This window comes from Papilio polytes, unplaced genomic scaffold (assembly GCF_000836215.1).
Source record: "Papilio polytes unplaced genomic scaffold, Ppol_1.0 DF823688.1, whole genome shotgun sequence".
NCBI classification, from domain to species: Eukaryota; Metazoa; Arthropoda; class Insecta; order Lepidoptera; family Papilionidae; genus Papilio; species Papilio polytes.
Genome location: NW_013525516.1, coordinates 857,925 through 874,533, shown reverse-complemented (window position 1 = coordinate 874,533; position 16,609 = coordinate 857,925). Strand labels below are relative to the sequence as shown.

The window sequence follows — 16,609 nt, the reverse complement described above, 5'->3', positions numbered from 1 at the left end:
TTTTTATACAATAAGGTGGCCTACGAGCAAGCGGCCACTTAAATCGGCCAAAATGGCGAAGCGATATTTGCCCATAGACATCCGCAATTGCAGAAGCGTCACCTACCCTTAATCGACAGAGGAGACACACATAAAGAGGATATTTCCCCTTCCTATGCATCTCCTCCACCGTCAAATTTACTTTCTCATCCAATTCTTTCCTTATAAGAAAAGGGTGGAACTGGACAGGGAATGAAATTGATAAATAGTATTATAACTCACATAAAATACACAGATCAGTTATAGTGACCAAAACCATCTGACTGAACTCTTTATGACTGCATAGAATCAAAACAATATCGGTTACAAATCAGTTTCTAATACTGAAAACTGTTTGTCCTTTCGAGCCCATCTCATGTTGAACGCTAGACTAGCGCACAGTACAGGTAACCCAACAAACAGGTTCGTGGTGAAAAGTTTAAAGTTTTTAAACAGAAAAAGTAACAAGGTGCTAATGCGGTGGTGCCCCGTCTGCCTCTTCAGGCCCTCTCGTTGTTTTCTTTTTGCACTTCAGTCGGCACTCCGGTGCGTATCCGCGGCGCCGAGTGTCGGCGGGTGTAAATTGAAACACTTGCAAATTTACCCCATACATTATTCATGTGCCAAACACACTCCGAGCGAGTCTGGTTCAGTTGACGCACGAATTTGCAAAAATGAGTTTCGAACGATAAATCGGACTATCGGCTTGGACAAACTTAGCAAATTAAAAAACATTACTAATAATATGCTAAGCTATATTTAGTGTTTCATAAGATTTGAGATCATTGAATGAATAGATAATATTTGTTAAAACAGTAATTGGAATACCTTTGAAATCAAACTCTGAGTACTCAACTACTTTTGAAATGGTTATTTCATTTTCAATAATTAGGGCAGCACGTTTTGACAACAATTCAAAAATGTAAATACATTGTCTTAACTAGTAAACATGTAGACGCATCGTATAATTAAATGGATACTTCTTAATAAACTCCTGTAAGAAATTTATTAACTTAACAATACCAAAATAGCAACAGAAATGTTCTTTCTCCTTTGTTACTTTACGTAAGTTTTAATAAATTAAGCTGAATTTACTAACTTGGTAAAGTTTTGACAAGGTAAGTTAAGTTATAGTCTTATTAAGCAGACTACTAACATAAATAAAGTACAATGATAATGTTTTCTTGTAATTTCAGCTTTAAATTTAACCAGGTATATTTACTAAGAAAATATTTAGCATATAAATGAGATAATATTATGAGTTTGTATTTGCGAAAAAAATTAAACAGGTACTTATAACCCAAAACATTATTCTATAAGTTACCTTTTTTATCTCCTATAACTAATTAGATTTGAAAAACATTGCATACCAGCTCGCGATTTCGTCCGCGTGAAATTAAAACATAATAAAACACATGCCCTATAGTACTCACTGATAAGATAGGTTTTTAATGATGAAATAATTTGAGAAATTGGCCCAGTTATTGAGTTATTTCAATACATACAAAAATACAAATCATTGCTCTTTATAATATTAAGATAGATAGATTTTTGCCGCATAGTATTTCATAGTACAACACGCAAAACTTTAATACATAGTTACAATCAAATTTTCACAAATTCAACCCAATCTACACTTATATTATAAAGAGGAAAGGTTTACATTTTATATGTATTGCAATAATTCAAAAACTACTAGGGCGATTAGAAAACTTGTTTCACTATTAAAAAGCTGCGTTATGTTTTTTTTTTAATTTCACGCGAGCGAAGTCCTGCAAAAGCTATCTATACTAAATAAAGAGCAAAGATTTGCATTTTTGATTTTTTGTTTTATTGAAATAACTAAAAAACTACTGGGGGTTTTGAAAAATTGTTTCACTATTAAAAAGCTACGTTATTAGTGAGTAACATAGGCTATGTTTTGTGTTATTTATTTAATTCACACGCACGAAGTTGCGAGCAATATTCAATAAAATACGAAAACGTATTAGAAAGCTAATAATTATCAATGGATTTGCAAATCACACCCCTTTGTTGAGACGCCGCGGCAGAAATAAAGTGGGTCAACTATTATACGTCTAACAAATGGTTGCCCCTTAAGACGGGTCTGAGGACTCGGTTCAGAAACCCACAACCTGAATTATTCTGACCCTAATAAATTTGTCGAGTCAAACGGGTGTTGTGAGACAAATGAGTTTCGAGACGTGTGGCGTTACTAATTTGTTTTAGGATAATTTGCCTCAACATTATCTAATAGAATATGTGAGTACTTAACACCGAACAGGATATCTCAAAATTGAGAATTTTGTTAATTTTAAACTAATTTTCTTCTTCAATATTTCTAATAGGAAGTAATATTTCTGTTGTCATTACCTGATTGTTTACAATCACGTTAATATTATAAATGCAAATGTTTAGATGGATGGATGTTTGTAAGCGTGTAGCCTTAAAGGCTGAACGGATATGGATGACATTTGGCACAAATGTAGAACATCCATAATCTGGAAGAACACATAGGCTACTTACTTTTTCAATCCACGCGGACGGAGTCGCGGGCGAAAGCTAGTAATGAATAATTGAACATACACGGGGATCAGAATTTTTAAATTTATACAAACGGAAGAATGTAACAAATTATAGTGTTTTAAGTGGTCTAGCTAAGGTACAATTATAAAGAGCTCAAACGTCAATTGCAAATGTCACTGAGATAAAGGGCTTTAATTTAGAACAAGCTTTTATATTTTTTATTCGTATAGTTGAAATTTGTGTAAGTGCACAATTAATTATACGAAGTGGTGAATATAACAGTTTTAATCTCCTCATGTACTCTAATAAGTGTGAAAGATTATATAAAATTGTTCTGTGCAATTTACTTAGTACAATTTTTTGAATAGAATCACATTTACTTTTCACAAATAAAGCACTCACGCCAGAATGAAATGGTAATTTGCAAAACACATTTTACTTTAGAGAGTTTAATGTAATTTTTTTTCTCACCAAGGCATTTCCTGAAATAAATTACAAGTGTAAAATTCACAACAACAAAAGCGAAACAACAAAAGGCTCGCGGGCCGCAACATCCGGACGACCCTTCCAAACTTAGCAGCCTGATTACGGATTTCCGAACAAGAAAAATAAAAATTTTAACCAAGTGTTTTGGTACAAGCCATTTCAGTCATCAATAAAATTGTGTTTCATTTTGCTGTAGCAATATTGAAATTACAGTATAAGGAAAGTTTGGTCCGTTTCGACAATAGCATTAATTTGAATGTACAGAGATTACGGGGTTGTTAAACTCCATGATAAGGTGGAAATACGGCTTGCAGGAAGTCATTATGTAATTTAGACTTTGCATAAACTATGAATGAGGAAAACAATTGAAAAGCATATTTTGATAATTGCATGGACACAATAGTTGAGTACAGAAGACAAATATAAATGCCAAAACGAAATTATAAAAATGACGTAATATCCGCAATCCTTCATGATATAGATATCAAGGATTTATTTTTCGTATGTTCTAATCGTAATTTACATTGTTTGTATCTTTTGTTTTTTCAATAGTACGATGTTTATATGATAGTCAACATAATTGAAAATATTCGGTTGCGGCTTGTAGTGTTGAACGTAAAGATCGAAACGTGGATCACTGTGTGCACTTGATAAAGTTTCTTTTGAAGGAATTCTTGTAGCAATAAACGGACCTCTACCTTCTGACAGCTTCGATCGTGTCACTTTCCTCCATAGAAAAGGTTTCTTGTGAATAGGACCGTGATATTCGTTAATATGGCGCGTATCTTCAACTTCTGGAGGTGGAGCTGTTAGTTCATACATCTCAGGCAGAGACAAGTACCAATAATCTTCTCCGTTTCCTATTATTGGAAACAGTCTTTTGTTGGAAAAACGAGGCCGATATTTCCGCACAAACTCGTCATATTTCTTTTTCAAACGTTTCATATAGTCCGTGTAACGTATTGAATTTAAAAGGTTTTCAAATTCCGACAGCTCGCTTGTGCCAGTTTTAGAATATATGCCGGCACAGACGTACGTTCTAAGTAGGTGATGTAACTTGAAGACGACGTAAGCGAGCCATTTTCTTGCTTCGTCTTCTAACATTTTGAGGTCATCGACCTTTGTTCTGATGCCGAATTCAACAGCTTCGGCCGCTCTCCTCTTACCACGTTCAGTTACTTCATGCAACCATCGTCGATAGGAGTAGTAACAGAACTTATTGTTTCTTGAATAATGGCCACGCCATAAGGCCTGTAAGAAACCAAAATAAAAAGAAAACCCAAATTTCATCTCACAAATCCTAAAGCTAAATAATGAGCTACTATGTAAAAGGATATTCTTTCAACTATGTACATATGTACCTGTATCTTTGTTGCCGCCTGATTATATCTTTTGTTATGTTTGTTCCGTACCGCTTGTATCAAAGCTCTTCTGTAAGCTTTACGAGCGAGATGCATTCGAAAGGCGCATTGTATTGTGAGGGCATTTTTCGATAGCCATGCAAAATGTTTTCTTATTAAATGTCCTCGGACTATTCGCTGAAGGAGGACTACCGCATGGAAGCGGCTGAATCGTCTGGCCTCAGCAAGTCTCGAACGAATACTTAACTCACCATAATAGTCAAATTCTATTGGTAAAAATTCATATACCGTTGCCATTTTTGTTGTTATTTGAATGACGTTGGTTGACAATCAATAAGTCATAACACGTAGTAAAAAGTTTTTATAAGCTTTTACTTTTAATTCATTATTATCTTACTTCTTACTTATCTTACTAATAACAGTGGTAGTGCTCACTTTAACATCTTAGCACGAATAGGCCGACACGCCCGGTGTAATACCACGACCACACAGAAGACAGGCGTGAAATGGAAGCAATTCCGTGTTTCGTTTGATGAGTGTGGTGCCGGAGGCCTAATTTAAGTCCCTTTCTGTTTACCACCCTTTTCATATAAGGAGAGGATGGGAAGAGGAAGTGGATTTAACGGAGGAGGAGATACATAGGAAGGGGAGATATCCTCTTTATGTGCGTCTCCTCCTCTGTCGGATAAGTGTAGGCAACGCATCTGCAATTGCGGATGTCTATGGGCAGCGGTCGCTTCGCCATTTTGGCGGATTCAGGTGGCCGCTTGCTCGTTTGCCACCTTATGTTATAAAAAAAAAATTATAAATGTGAAAGTTTAGATGGATGGATGTTTGTTACAGTTTGTAGACTAAACGGCTAAACGGATTCTATTGAAATTTGGTATAGATGTAGACGATAGTCAAGAACACATAGGCTACTCACTTTTGTTTTTTTTTTTTAATTCCACGCGACCGGGATCGCGTGCGAAAGGTAGTAATATTATAAATTTGGTCATCATTCTCCTATACATAAGTCATTCAAGTAAGGTCGACGCATCAAGTTATTGTCTTCAATAAAATTGGAATTACAACAATTATACCATTTTAATCAAAAAAGAAACACACGGTTTTACTAACTTCATTTATAGATATTAGTGTAGTATAATGTTATTTAGCACTTATACCCACATTCGTATATTTCAGTTGACTTGTCCGCTAAAACAAGCAATGTGTTTACCTTCATTTAATTCATTTAGTTACAAGAAAGTGGAACAGCTTAAGTAGTTTTTACATCTTCACATTAAGGTAACTAAGAGGTTTCTTTTATTTTAAATAGCATTATGTTTTCTGTAGGTTAAAGAGCATTTTTATTCAATTATACATGAGAAGCACAACTGCTACGAAAAATAAAATTAAATACATTGTTATTGCCTTTTAAACTGGGCAACCTAATAGCAATACATTAAGCCATATGCGCATTTATTCTTAGGTTATTATATTTTTTTGTAACAACCTTTGACCATTAACCAAGTTAATGACAATTGGCAACGTTAAATCTACATGCTTATGTGTGATATCGTCATCACCATTATCAGCTCCATACGTCCCCACCGAGGGGCTCAGAGCATACCCTAGTAAGCGGTGACTAGGCCATAGTCAACCTCGCTGGCCAAGTATGGGGTTGGTTGACTTCACACATATCTCTGAATTTCTTCGCCGAAGTTTTCCGCCGTTTTTCTTCGCCGTAAAAACGTCGGGTAAATTATGTACATATGAAAATTCGAAAAATCGAAAATCACATTGGTACATGGCGGGATGCGAACCTAAGACCTATAGATTACAAGTTAAGTGCTGAAACCACTGTGCCACCGACGCTCCTCATGTGTGACATGGTTTCGTTTAATTACAAAGTGATACTTTAAAAGTTTAATTTCATGTTATTTGACATCGCAATAATAAAGCACGATGAGTTAAAAGTTCTGAGTTCACACTCAGGCTCGCGTGAGACGTCATGAATAATTCAACAATCAAAACGGCAAGGTGTGCGCACCTGTTTATTTATTTTTACCCCAAAATTTACGGGTAATTTTCATACATATGTATGCAGGAGAAATAAAATGGAACCCCGAATTGAGGTGTTCGTGCGATGTTACAAATTAATTTCGAATTGAATATTTTTATTATGCGACTAAATTGAAAAGTTTTCTTAGTAAACATGTATGTTTTTAAATTATTTAAACTTTCGTGAGACATTTTATAATTAATTATTTACGGCTTACTCACGTATGCTTTTGTTTTTCCCGGTGACGGCACCGACCAGTTTCAGACCCTGCGGGGGTCCTTCTTCAGGGCGAGAGTTAAGTATGTGTCGCGTTCGCGTCGCGCCTCGCACTGCGGGCCAGCGCTCGAAGGGCGCGGCTTGAGGGGGCGGGGGGCACCGGGGGTGCAGTTGCCATTGCGTGCGCCGGCGGCGACGATGTCGACGAGCTCGATATTGATGAGTCATTGTTGATGTTGTTGACATTAAACGGGGCGCAAAACGTACTGACTATGTCAGCTACGTATTCAACACCATCGTCGTCGTTCTTCTGCTTCGGTCTCAGCAATAAGGGTTCCCACGTAGGAGACAGAGACCAACCCTTGTCTCTGTTGAAATTAGGTCGACGGTTGATTTCAATGGCTTCAAGAAGCTTACGTGACGCAAAGTTCTTGTCGCGAGCCAAGACTTTCACACGGTCAAACCTAATGTAGTGAGCTGCTCCAGTGGTAAGGGCGTGCTCTGCAATCGCCGACGTGTTGCTGTCCAGTTTGCGCATGCAACGGATATGCTCGGAGAGCAAAAGAGAGAAGAGCTCGGAGAGAGAATGTCAACAACATCAACAATGACTCATCAATATCGAGCTCGTCGACATCGTCGCCGCCGGCGCACGCAATGGCAACTGCACCCCCGGTGCCCCCCGCCCCCTCAAGCCGCGCCCTTCGAGCGCTGGCCCGCAGTGCGAGGCGCGACGCGAACGCGACACATACTTAACTCTCGCCCTGAAGAAGGACCCCCGCAGGGTCTGAAACTGGTCGGTGCCGTCACCGGAAAAACAAAAGCATACGTGAGTAAGCCGTAAATAATTAATTATGTATGTTTTTGACCGAGGCTGTATTACTCTTTGACGAGTGCTGTCCGTATATACATTTGTTACTCGTTAATGTGCTTCTGTTGTTCAAAAATATTTAGTTTGGTTTCACAGTTTTCCCTCGACACATCAAGCTACAATAAAATTATGCGTAATTTGTAACAAAAACTAATAATAATAACATTAGCGTCTAAAAAATTTGGTAGCGTAATAAGCGTAAATGACTACCTGCAATGACGCCACATCAAAGACCATTAATGTAGCATTTTCACATTAAAGGGGTTGGTGCTGCTATTAAAATGCTATTAGCTAGTGAGAACGGTATAACATTACAGCGACGCTATAAAAAGCACTAAGCTTTATTATAAACACAAAATTATAATTAATTATGATTAACAATCAACAAATTAAAACGTGTATTAAAAACTATAATAGAACATTTGTAAGCTCCTGCTTGAAAAGCTCATCTATAACAATGGTAAATCTGCTTTATTATTAAAAAAACTGGATAGGTGTATCTTGCGTAAAAATTCCACGGCATATTTTATGTGTGCAGCATTCTTAATTGCAAACTAGATATTGCTTGCGACTTCGTTCGAACGAAATTTAAAAGATATAGTAGTATATAAAGTGTATAGATATAGTAGTATATTACTCGGTGACAACGAAGTTTTTGAGTTTATTAGTTACATACTAAACAATAAATCTTTCCGTTTGTGATATTATTAAGTACTAGCTGTTGCTTGCGACTTACTTTAATTTAAAAAACTTAAATTAAAAACAATCAAAACATGACCTATGTTACTCACTAATTACATACGTAGCTTTTAAATGGTAAAATAATTTTTGAAATCGATTTAGTAGTTTTTGAATAATTTGAATACATACAAAAATAAAATAAAAAACTTACTTTTTTATAATATTAACATAGAAGTATAGATAGAGTCTCTACATGTTTTAGATGACCTCTCTGTTTGTAGCATTGGTAATGGTACATTTTCGAAATTCTTTACATTCACTTTCAATAATAAGGACAACAATCCACAGTAACAGAAAGTTTTTTAATGAAAGAGATACTAAATGTATGTAAGTGTAGCAACTATGCTATTACGTGCTCTGTAGTTACGTTAATTCGTGGAAGCAATCATTGATTCCCTTTAATTAAATTCTCGGAAGCTGATTACAACAAATTAGAGGCGCTTTGTTCGTTGCTATTTTCATTTAAACAGCAAAGATACAGACAATCGTTTACATCGCTTTTAACCAATTATAAAAGAAAACTAGCGTTTAGTCTTGAATTTAATTTTACTTCGTTATTGAATAAGTTGCTTTTTAGAAGAACACAACTTAATATTTTCTTAAACCTTAAATGAAATCATCAATCAATTCTCTTACAGATTTATACTGAAAAGAATACTAAATTCTTACTTTGTAAGCGCCTCTTTCAATCTGATAGACGTCAAAATTTGTAAGGAATTTAGAGTGTGAGCGTGGCCTTATCATTTAAGACACTATTACTGACTTATGAAGTTTCAGTAGTCGGCCGTTAGTCGAGTATACTCAGTGTGGAGATAATAATACTCGTAGTACAAATACTTCAAAGGTCTGGTTATCGGTTTTAATAGTTATATAAGCTGTAGATCTTTCTTCTTACTTATATTGTAAATCCGAATGTATTGAAGATGGATGGAGAAATGTTTATTACAAAGTATCTAACGGATCTTTGAATCTCGACGAAATTTGGCATAGATATAGAACAAATAAGTTACTAATCTAACTTTTCTTTTTAATTCCGCGCGGTACCAGGGCAAAAACTAGTTTATAAAGTACCAAGTAATTAGAAATTTACGGTCTATAAAATAATATTTAGATAATACTCCGGATTTCCGCGGCGCGAGCTAAACCGCTTCACTAATTACACTTACATGCCCCCGGAGATGGTGCAATGCGGTGTTTGAAGTAATTCCCACTAATATTCTTAAATGAGAACGATATGAGTACAAGCAACTTAAATCAAAAGTTCAAGATAAGCTTTGCTATAACTGCCACACAGTCTTCAACATCATCTTCCCTACCTCCCACTCCAGTATGGTTAGCGCTCAGAAACAATTTATCTGTTTACTAGCTTTCGCCCGGGACACCGTTCGCGCGGAATTAAAAAAAATTAGTGAGTAGCCTATGGGTTCTTTCAGACTAAGATCTATGTACGTCTGTGCCAAATTTAATCGAGATCCGTTTAGCAGTTTAGACTACAAACTCTGATAGATATCTATCCATACTTTCGCATTTTTATAGTAAGATAAGATTGAAATACTTAATTCGATATTATTGTTAAAGAACAAAATAGTTGTTCAAGTTAAAGTAACATACGTGAACAGAAAGTTGAAAGTATTGATGCAGGAAAGGTCTTTCATCTCCTTTGACCGAGTTACCTGTAAACTTTGTGAAGTGAGCCATACAATAAAATTTCAACGTGGAAATGGAATTAAAACTTTTCCCCTTTTTGCAAACTTTGGGATAGAAAAAGAAAACACGTTCAAACTATACGACTTTATTGTTCGATTGTTGGGATAACTCGAAACTTAATAACAAAATAAAATGTCCTTTTAAAACAATTGGTTACACAAAAGTTTCAACCCTAATACAACAAACTGGTTTCTGATGTCCTAAATAACTAAGAAAAGTAGGTAATTGTGAAGATTTCTTATTGCCAGCGTTGTCAGTGCATTCCTAAACAACCTCTGGACGAACTCGTTTAAAGCTTTGATAAGATTTTCTGAAGAAGCCAGATAAGAGCTGCGCTTTTCTTTTGCGGGTGAACGCTTCACTAACTTATCGCAACACAGTTGCGTGATTGTCGATTGTTTCACAGCTAATTCAACTGTTTAGTTGCATAACTAAAAATCAAGTAGTGGTCCTAACCCCCATAAGAGCTGATAGGAATCAAAGCGCGACTAAACAGTTGTGCGATAGTTTACTCAAAGGTATGAGAGCGCTTCAACTAAAATCTAAAACAATGCCTATTCAATACCACTTGATGAATGAGTATGCTAACATGAAGGCAATCTAACTTTATTGTGAAAAATGAAACAGAATCAAATAAAATGCAACGTGAAATCATAAAAGTTAGTATTGAATTGAATTTGCTAGTGAACGGAGTTTATGAGGTGGCGTTAGGGTTGCCACCTCATAAAAATGTCGTTATTTTACACGAAACAGATACGTAGTCTTTATGAGTGAAACTAGTGTATTGATGTAATTTCAAACCACCTTTATTGAAATATTTAATTTTACAAATACAATGCGAAAGTTAAGATGCATGGATGTTTGTAGCCTAAAGGGCTAAACCGATCTCAATATAGATTAAGCTATAAAATAAAAAAGTTAGTGGATTTGTATCGCTTTTATTTTGTCTGACACAGATTTTTGGCAGTTTTATTCTTACCAAATTTCGTACAAAGATAAATAGTTGTATCTGATTTCACAGACGAGGTAATAAGTTAACTAAATATTATAGAACCTTATGTCAATTATTTGTCTCCAAGCTATCAAGTAGCCACGGTCTTTTGGCGTCTTTGACCTGGTCTTAAACTTTTAAACGGGACGGGAACTTTGAAACTCCTAGGAAGGACAAATTCATTTTGAACTTTTCAAATAAAGTCAAGAGAATAATAAAAAAAAAAACTTAGTTTTATTACTAGGTAAAGTAACTAAAATTTCAAATCACAGCTAGTTTTAGTAAAGCATTATTTAATGTTGTGGATGTTCACAAGCCTTTGAATGTACCAACTTCATTTTATTTCCGACTCTTTGATCTTGATATTAGTAAAACTACATTTTTAATACGAGTAGACTAGTTATTGTAAAAACTGTTAATCTAAATAAACTAGACATATGAGCTTATTGTTAATAGTTTAAGATATTAATTGCTTAAAATAATGTCTTCCTATTTAATCTTCTATAAAAACAATTGCATCGCTTGAATAGTTTTAGAATTGAAAGCAATAAACGCTTTGCGCCATTCGTAAAGGATGTGCTTTTAGTGTATCTTGTCTATTGCAATGGTCAGCCGCTTTTATACGGCTGCTTTTATCTCGCTTTTGGACAGGAGACATGCGACCCAGATTCTTTTATGAAAATCCCTCAACTCTTTGAGGAATGTAATGACTTTCGGCACCACCATATTTATTATTCAACATTTTGTTTTGTTATTGCGCGATTACTAGCTTTATAACAACGCTAAACTTAAACTTGTAAATATTTAAAACAAGTTTTTAAGACGACTAATTCCGTCCGGAATTAAACCTTATATCATCATACAAATTTACAAATATTATAAATGCGAAAGTTTAAATGGATGAATGGAAGTTTGTTAGAGTTAATAGCCTAAACGGCTAAACGAATCTGGATGGAATTCGGCATACATATGTATAGATCATGGTCTGAAAAATCACTTACTTTTGTAATTTTTTTAATACCACGCGGACGAAGTCGCGGGCAAAAGCTATCTAGTATAAAATATAGCCTAAGTTACTAAGTATTAAGATAGCTTCCTAGTGGCAAAGTAATTTTTGAAGTTTGTTTCTTAGTTTTTATATTTATTAGTTACATAAAAGTACGTATAAACACGCACAATATATCTACATAAACACTTTAAATATTTCTTTAATCTTTCAATGCTTATAGGAGAAGATAATTACCGTACATTGTCTATTCTTCTAGTTTAGCCAAGGCAGAATATTACCTGAAATCAAGAAATGTACATATCAGAACGTTATCGAAGTATAATTTAAAAAGTAGGCCAGTGTTTAAAATACGAACGTCTTTAGTTTGCCTTCGTTGCGGACCTAAACTTTGTTCATAATGTAGACTAGGATTTTACATGTTTTAAAAATACGTAAATATTTCTTTGCAGCATGCAGCGCTCAATGCAAACTGTACGCCATTTAAACCAGAATAAAAATGAACTTTTATTAGCGAGTTTGTTAAGAACTCCTTAAGTACAAGTAAACAAGGCTAAGTCTGGAAACTTCATGAATTTAAATTCATATATTTACAAAGGAATTATTCTTGTAACTTTGTATTCATTGTGGACATTTTAAACTTTGCAAATAGCTATGTTTGCTGTCACCAAACCCGGATGAAGTTTTTCTGTATAAAAAAAAGTATTCGGAAGTCCTTAAAATAATAATAGTATTTCAATTAAGCTTAATTAAATAAAATGATAGATTCCCATAATGATCAAAATCGAGTGCTCGATGCTAGCCTTTCGTGAGTGTAAGTTCTTTGTGTCCCAATTCTAAACAATACGACTTAGGGTCCGTGAAGAAGCAAGCCTATCATTTACTCAAAGGCCGGCAACGCATCCGTAGTTCTTCTGGTGTTACGGATGTCCATGGGCATCGTTGACCACCACGGTGTTCTCGCCGCTCGTTTGCCCCCTTTTATTATAGAAAAAAAAACCATCTATAAAAATTAAATATCATAGACTTTATCTCAGTTTATTCAAATATAGTTTAAAAGGAAAATATAAAAGCAATTTTTATCCACCAATTCCGAATTCCAGGTAAATAACTTTGATCATAAAATAAAATACATGAAGTTATTATAACTGCATCTCTGTGCATCGCAAACTTTTCCGTGCAACATATATTGCTAAAGTTTCCATTTTTGCGTAACCTAGTTACGGCCGCTTTTGCTGGAAGGCGCAAAAGCATCGCCTAACATAGGATTTTTATCGAAAGTTTTCAAAACTTGTTGACCAATATTATAAAAAGAATATAGGTTCTTGAATATTTTTAATTAAACCGTTTACTGTAAATAAATTACTTTGAATGTTTACGTATTTCAAGATTTATACGAATATACAATTTTCTCTACAATCTTTTTTAGGTACATAGTAAACAGGCTTTTGTTTCGCTTTAGTAAAACCTACAATAGCTAGTTGTAAACAGAGCAGAGTTCAACGAACGAGTTAGTTTTCACACTCGTAACAAAGGCCAAATTCACAACTTTTCAGTATTAAACTTTGAATTTTCACTACTGCTACGAAATAAGCTTTTATAAAACAGAAGCTGTAAAATTTGAATGTACATAGAAGCAATAATCTTGTAATTTAACTATTCAATAAAATGTTTAAAAAATTACATCATAACATTTTACACGTATTTAAAGAGAGAGATCTTAAAAATATATGGAATTAGACTTCAAGTACTAGGGGTTTAGTTGTTTAGGACTATGCATCAATTGTGGCGCAAATTAAAATTTAATCTGCATTTGCACTTTTACACAAATTAATCATTATGTTACAATACTTTGATGAATACAAGCGTGAACAGAGCAATAAATACACCTTTAATAGTCTCCAGTATTTACTAAAGTGAATATTTAACGGCGTTGACTGAGAATCAACTAATAACAAGGTGAAAAAAGACGAAGAAGGGACTTTTATGTCTCTTTTGTGCTAGCGCCGGGGGCAGCAGTTTGCCGTCTAGACGATAGGCCATCGTGCAACAACGGGCGAAAATATTTTAATTACAAGCTGCACCGGCGGTACAGACTGAGGACTTTAATGCAAATTTTGCAGCATACCAATTTTGGTACTGGACAAAAATAAGTTTATAGTACACTATGTAATATCACAGAGTAAAAATTAATTAAATTTGAGGTAATAACGACCAACTAAATAAGACTTTGTAAAGCTATAACCTGCCATATATTTTGTTGTATAAAAGTATGTTTGTATTAAAAACTTTACAAACGTAATAATAGTAAAACTCAGATTATGTATAATATTTGTGATTTTATAAAAATGTGATCCGCAGCTGGTATTCTGAGGGAAAAATATTTTAAAGTTGCCGCCGGCGACAATGTTTCTTCCCTCGATCGTAACTAGGTTACCGGGAAATTCGAAAACTTATGCAATATGGAGAAGTTTTAGACGCGCGGGAATTCTGTTCGCTATCGCTTCATTATGTCATCATATTAACAAGATGAGTCGAGAATAAACTTCGTGTCTTCTCTATTTGGATATTTCGATAAGAGTATATCGTATAAACTATGGGTTAGATAAAAAAAATAATTAGTAGAACTAAACGATCAAAATAAAACGGATTTGCTCATTATTTTATGACAAAATACTCTGCTCCCGACTTCGTCCGCATGAAATGAAAAACAATTTAAAAGACAGCCTATGTTACCACTGACAACCTAGGTTTTTAACGGTGAAAGAATTTTTGAAATCGGCCTTGTAGTTTTTAAGTTACTTCATTACAATCAAACAAAGTTTTCCTCTTTAAAACAGTAGTATAGAAAAGCAAAATTATAAATGAACGCTTTTAATAAAACAATGTATTTTATGAATAAATCAAACTTTAATTTTATTATAACTGATTTAAAATAACAACCAATTATAACGACCTTCAATCAAACGTTTACTGTTTTTAAACTATGCATAATTTATCAAATAAACATAAATAAATTGTAAAAGTAAAGTCATTAATTAAAAAAAAAAACTAAAATGATATTCAAACCCTAACTGGGTATTTAAGACATCTGGAGCGATTCTAACAAGGTGCTTAACTTCATTCATGAATGAATGCCAAGGCTTTTGCCTTTAACTTGTTCGTTAAATACGCAAACATTCCTTCGCTGCAGGATTCAAAATGAGTGCTATTTATGCGAGCCATGGCAAGCCTTAATTACTGAGGTTACAGACAGCTGCGTGCCATTCACCACTATATCGAAACAACCATAATTATTGTATTGTAGACGATAATTTACATTGCATTTGATAATAACAAATCCTTAGATAGTTAATAAATTAAATTACTTATGTGACATATGTTACATTAGTAATAGGAATTATTGAATACTAACTATTGACTTCGTTCCGCCCGAAATTTAGAAAATAATAAGAAATGTAGGCTATGTTACTCAATGATAACGTAGCTTTTTAATGGGGAAATAATTGTAATTAAATCGGCCCAGTAGTTTTTGAATTTTCAATACATACAAACATACAAATCTTTCCTCTTTATAATTTTAGTGTAGATAAAAGTTAAGTTACTTGATCGTCTTTATAACTATAAAGTATCTACAAATACCTTATATGTATAGAAAAAAGTGCAAAGGAAGACATTTACCTTGGAGACTGCAGCAATTTGCAGGTGACCATTGTTAGACGACGTCTTTGTCTACGTTTGTACTTTGCTTACCTTCTATTACAACAAGTAGACTCGCCTATTGGCTTCCCTTTCAAAATGTGAAGAATCATAGTAAAAAGACTCATTGTATAGTACAACATTGTTTTCTTAATTTCTGACTATTTACTTGTATTAATATTATTAGAGAGGTTCAAGTTGATATATTTTTACAGATCACTGAAGTAATAAGATAACTTGGCACAAAGTATAATAGTTAAGTAAGAAACTAAGTCATTACTAACAGAAATACGTATTTTTTTTTGTTAATTATGTTATCTGTCAAATGATTACCGTAACAAGTATCAGAAATAGATTTACCAATCTTGCCAATTATAAAAAGTTTAGTAATCTATTATTTTTAAATTACATCTTAGTTCCAAACAATTGAAACCGCGTTTAAGCACGAAACATCCTTTAACTTTGTCTTTGATACGTCATTGTACGAAGGGAACGATTTAGAGCGAGGAATCTCAAGACTAATTACGAGGAGAGAAACACCCTGTAGGTGTTTGTAACTGATATGCTCCAATTAGCATTGATTGAAATTATTACATTTATTCGATTTAAGTATTACCAAACCCGCAATCGAATGAATCGTTAAATTGGTTAATATGAAACGAATCACTTTCAATGTTCAATAATTTGCGCACTTGAATCGAGTGGGAACTCGGCCTTTTGCGTTGTTTTACTTACTGTTACCGGTTCATTGTACGCAAAGAGATTCAAATATATAGAGGAGGCTTAGTCCACATTGCACTTGAAAGATTTTTTACAAATTACTTCACTTACGTTATCTATCAATAGAAATTCAAAACCACATGTCAATATAATTGATTACATTAAAATGAATTGCCAATAGTTTGTCGTCAGAAAATAGCTAATGTTGACTTTAGGGTCAACGAAG

The 16,609-nt window shown here is 34.2% G+C and overlaps 1 protein-coding gene and 1 long non-coding RNA gene across 2 annotated transcripts in view; both read right to left on the bottom strand.

Annotated features, from left to right (window-relative positions):
- LOC106104417 overlaps nt 1-16,609 on the bottom strand; it is a 130,662-nt gene that overhangs the window by 76,551 nt on the left and 37,502 nt on the right. The window lies entirely within an intron of this gene.
- On the bottom strand, nt 2,964-4,693 carry LOC106104414. Its single transcript, XM_013284464.1, has 2 exons — nt 4,392-4,693; nt 2,964-4,281 (listed from the first exon to the last, which is right to left on the bottom strand). Exons 1-2 carry the CDS (start codon nt 4,686-4,688, stop codon nt 3,550-3,552), a joined length of 1,029 nt encoding a protein of 342 aa, XP_013139918.1. The 5' UTR covers nt 4,689-4,693; the 3' UTR covers nt 2,964-3,549.

Excerpts from the sequence above, each read along its gene's own strand:
- LOC106104414 (XM_013284464.1), bottom strand. The coding sequence starts at position 4,688 with ATGGCAACGGTATATGAATTTTTACCAATAGAATTTGACTATTATGGT. Across the intron at positions 4,282-4,391 it reads AGGCGGCAACAAAGATACAG|GCCTTATGGCGTGGCCATTA; the intron begins GTACATATGTAC and ends GGTTTCTTACAG.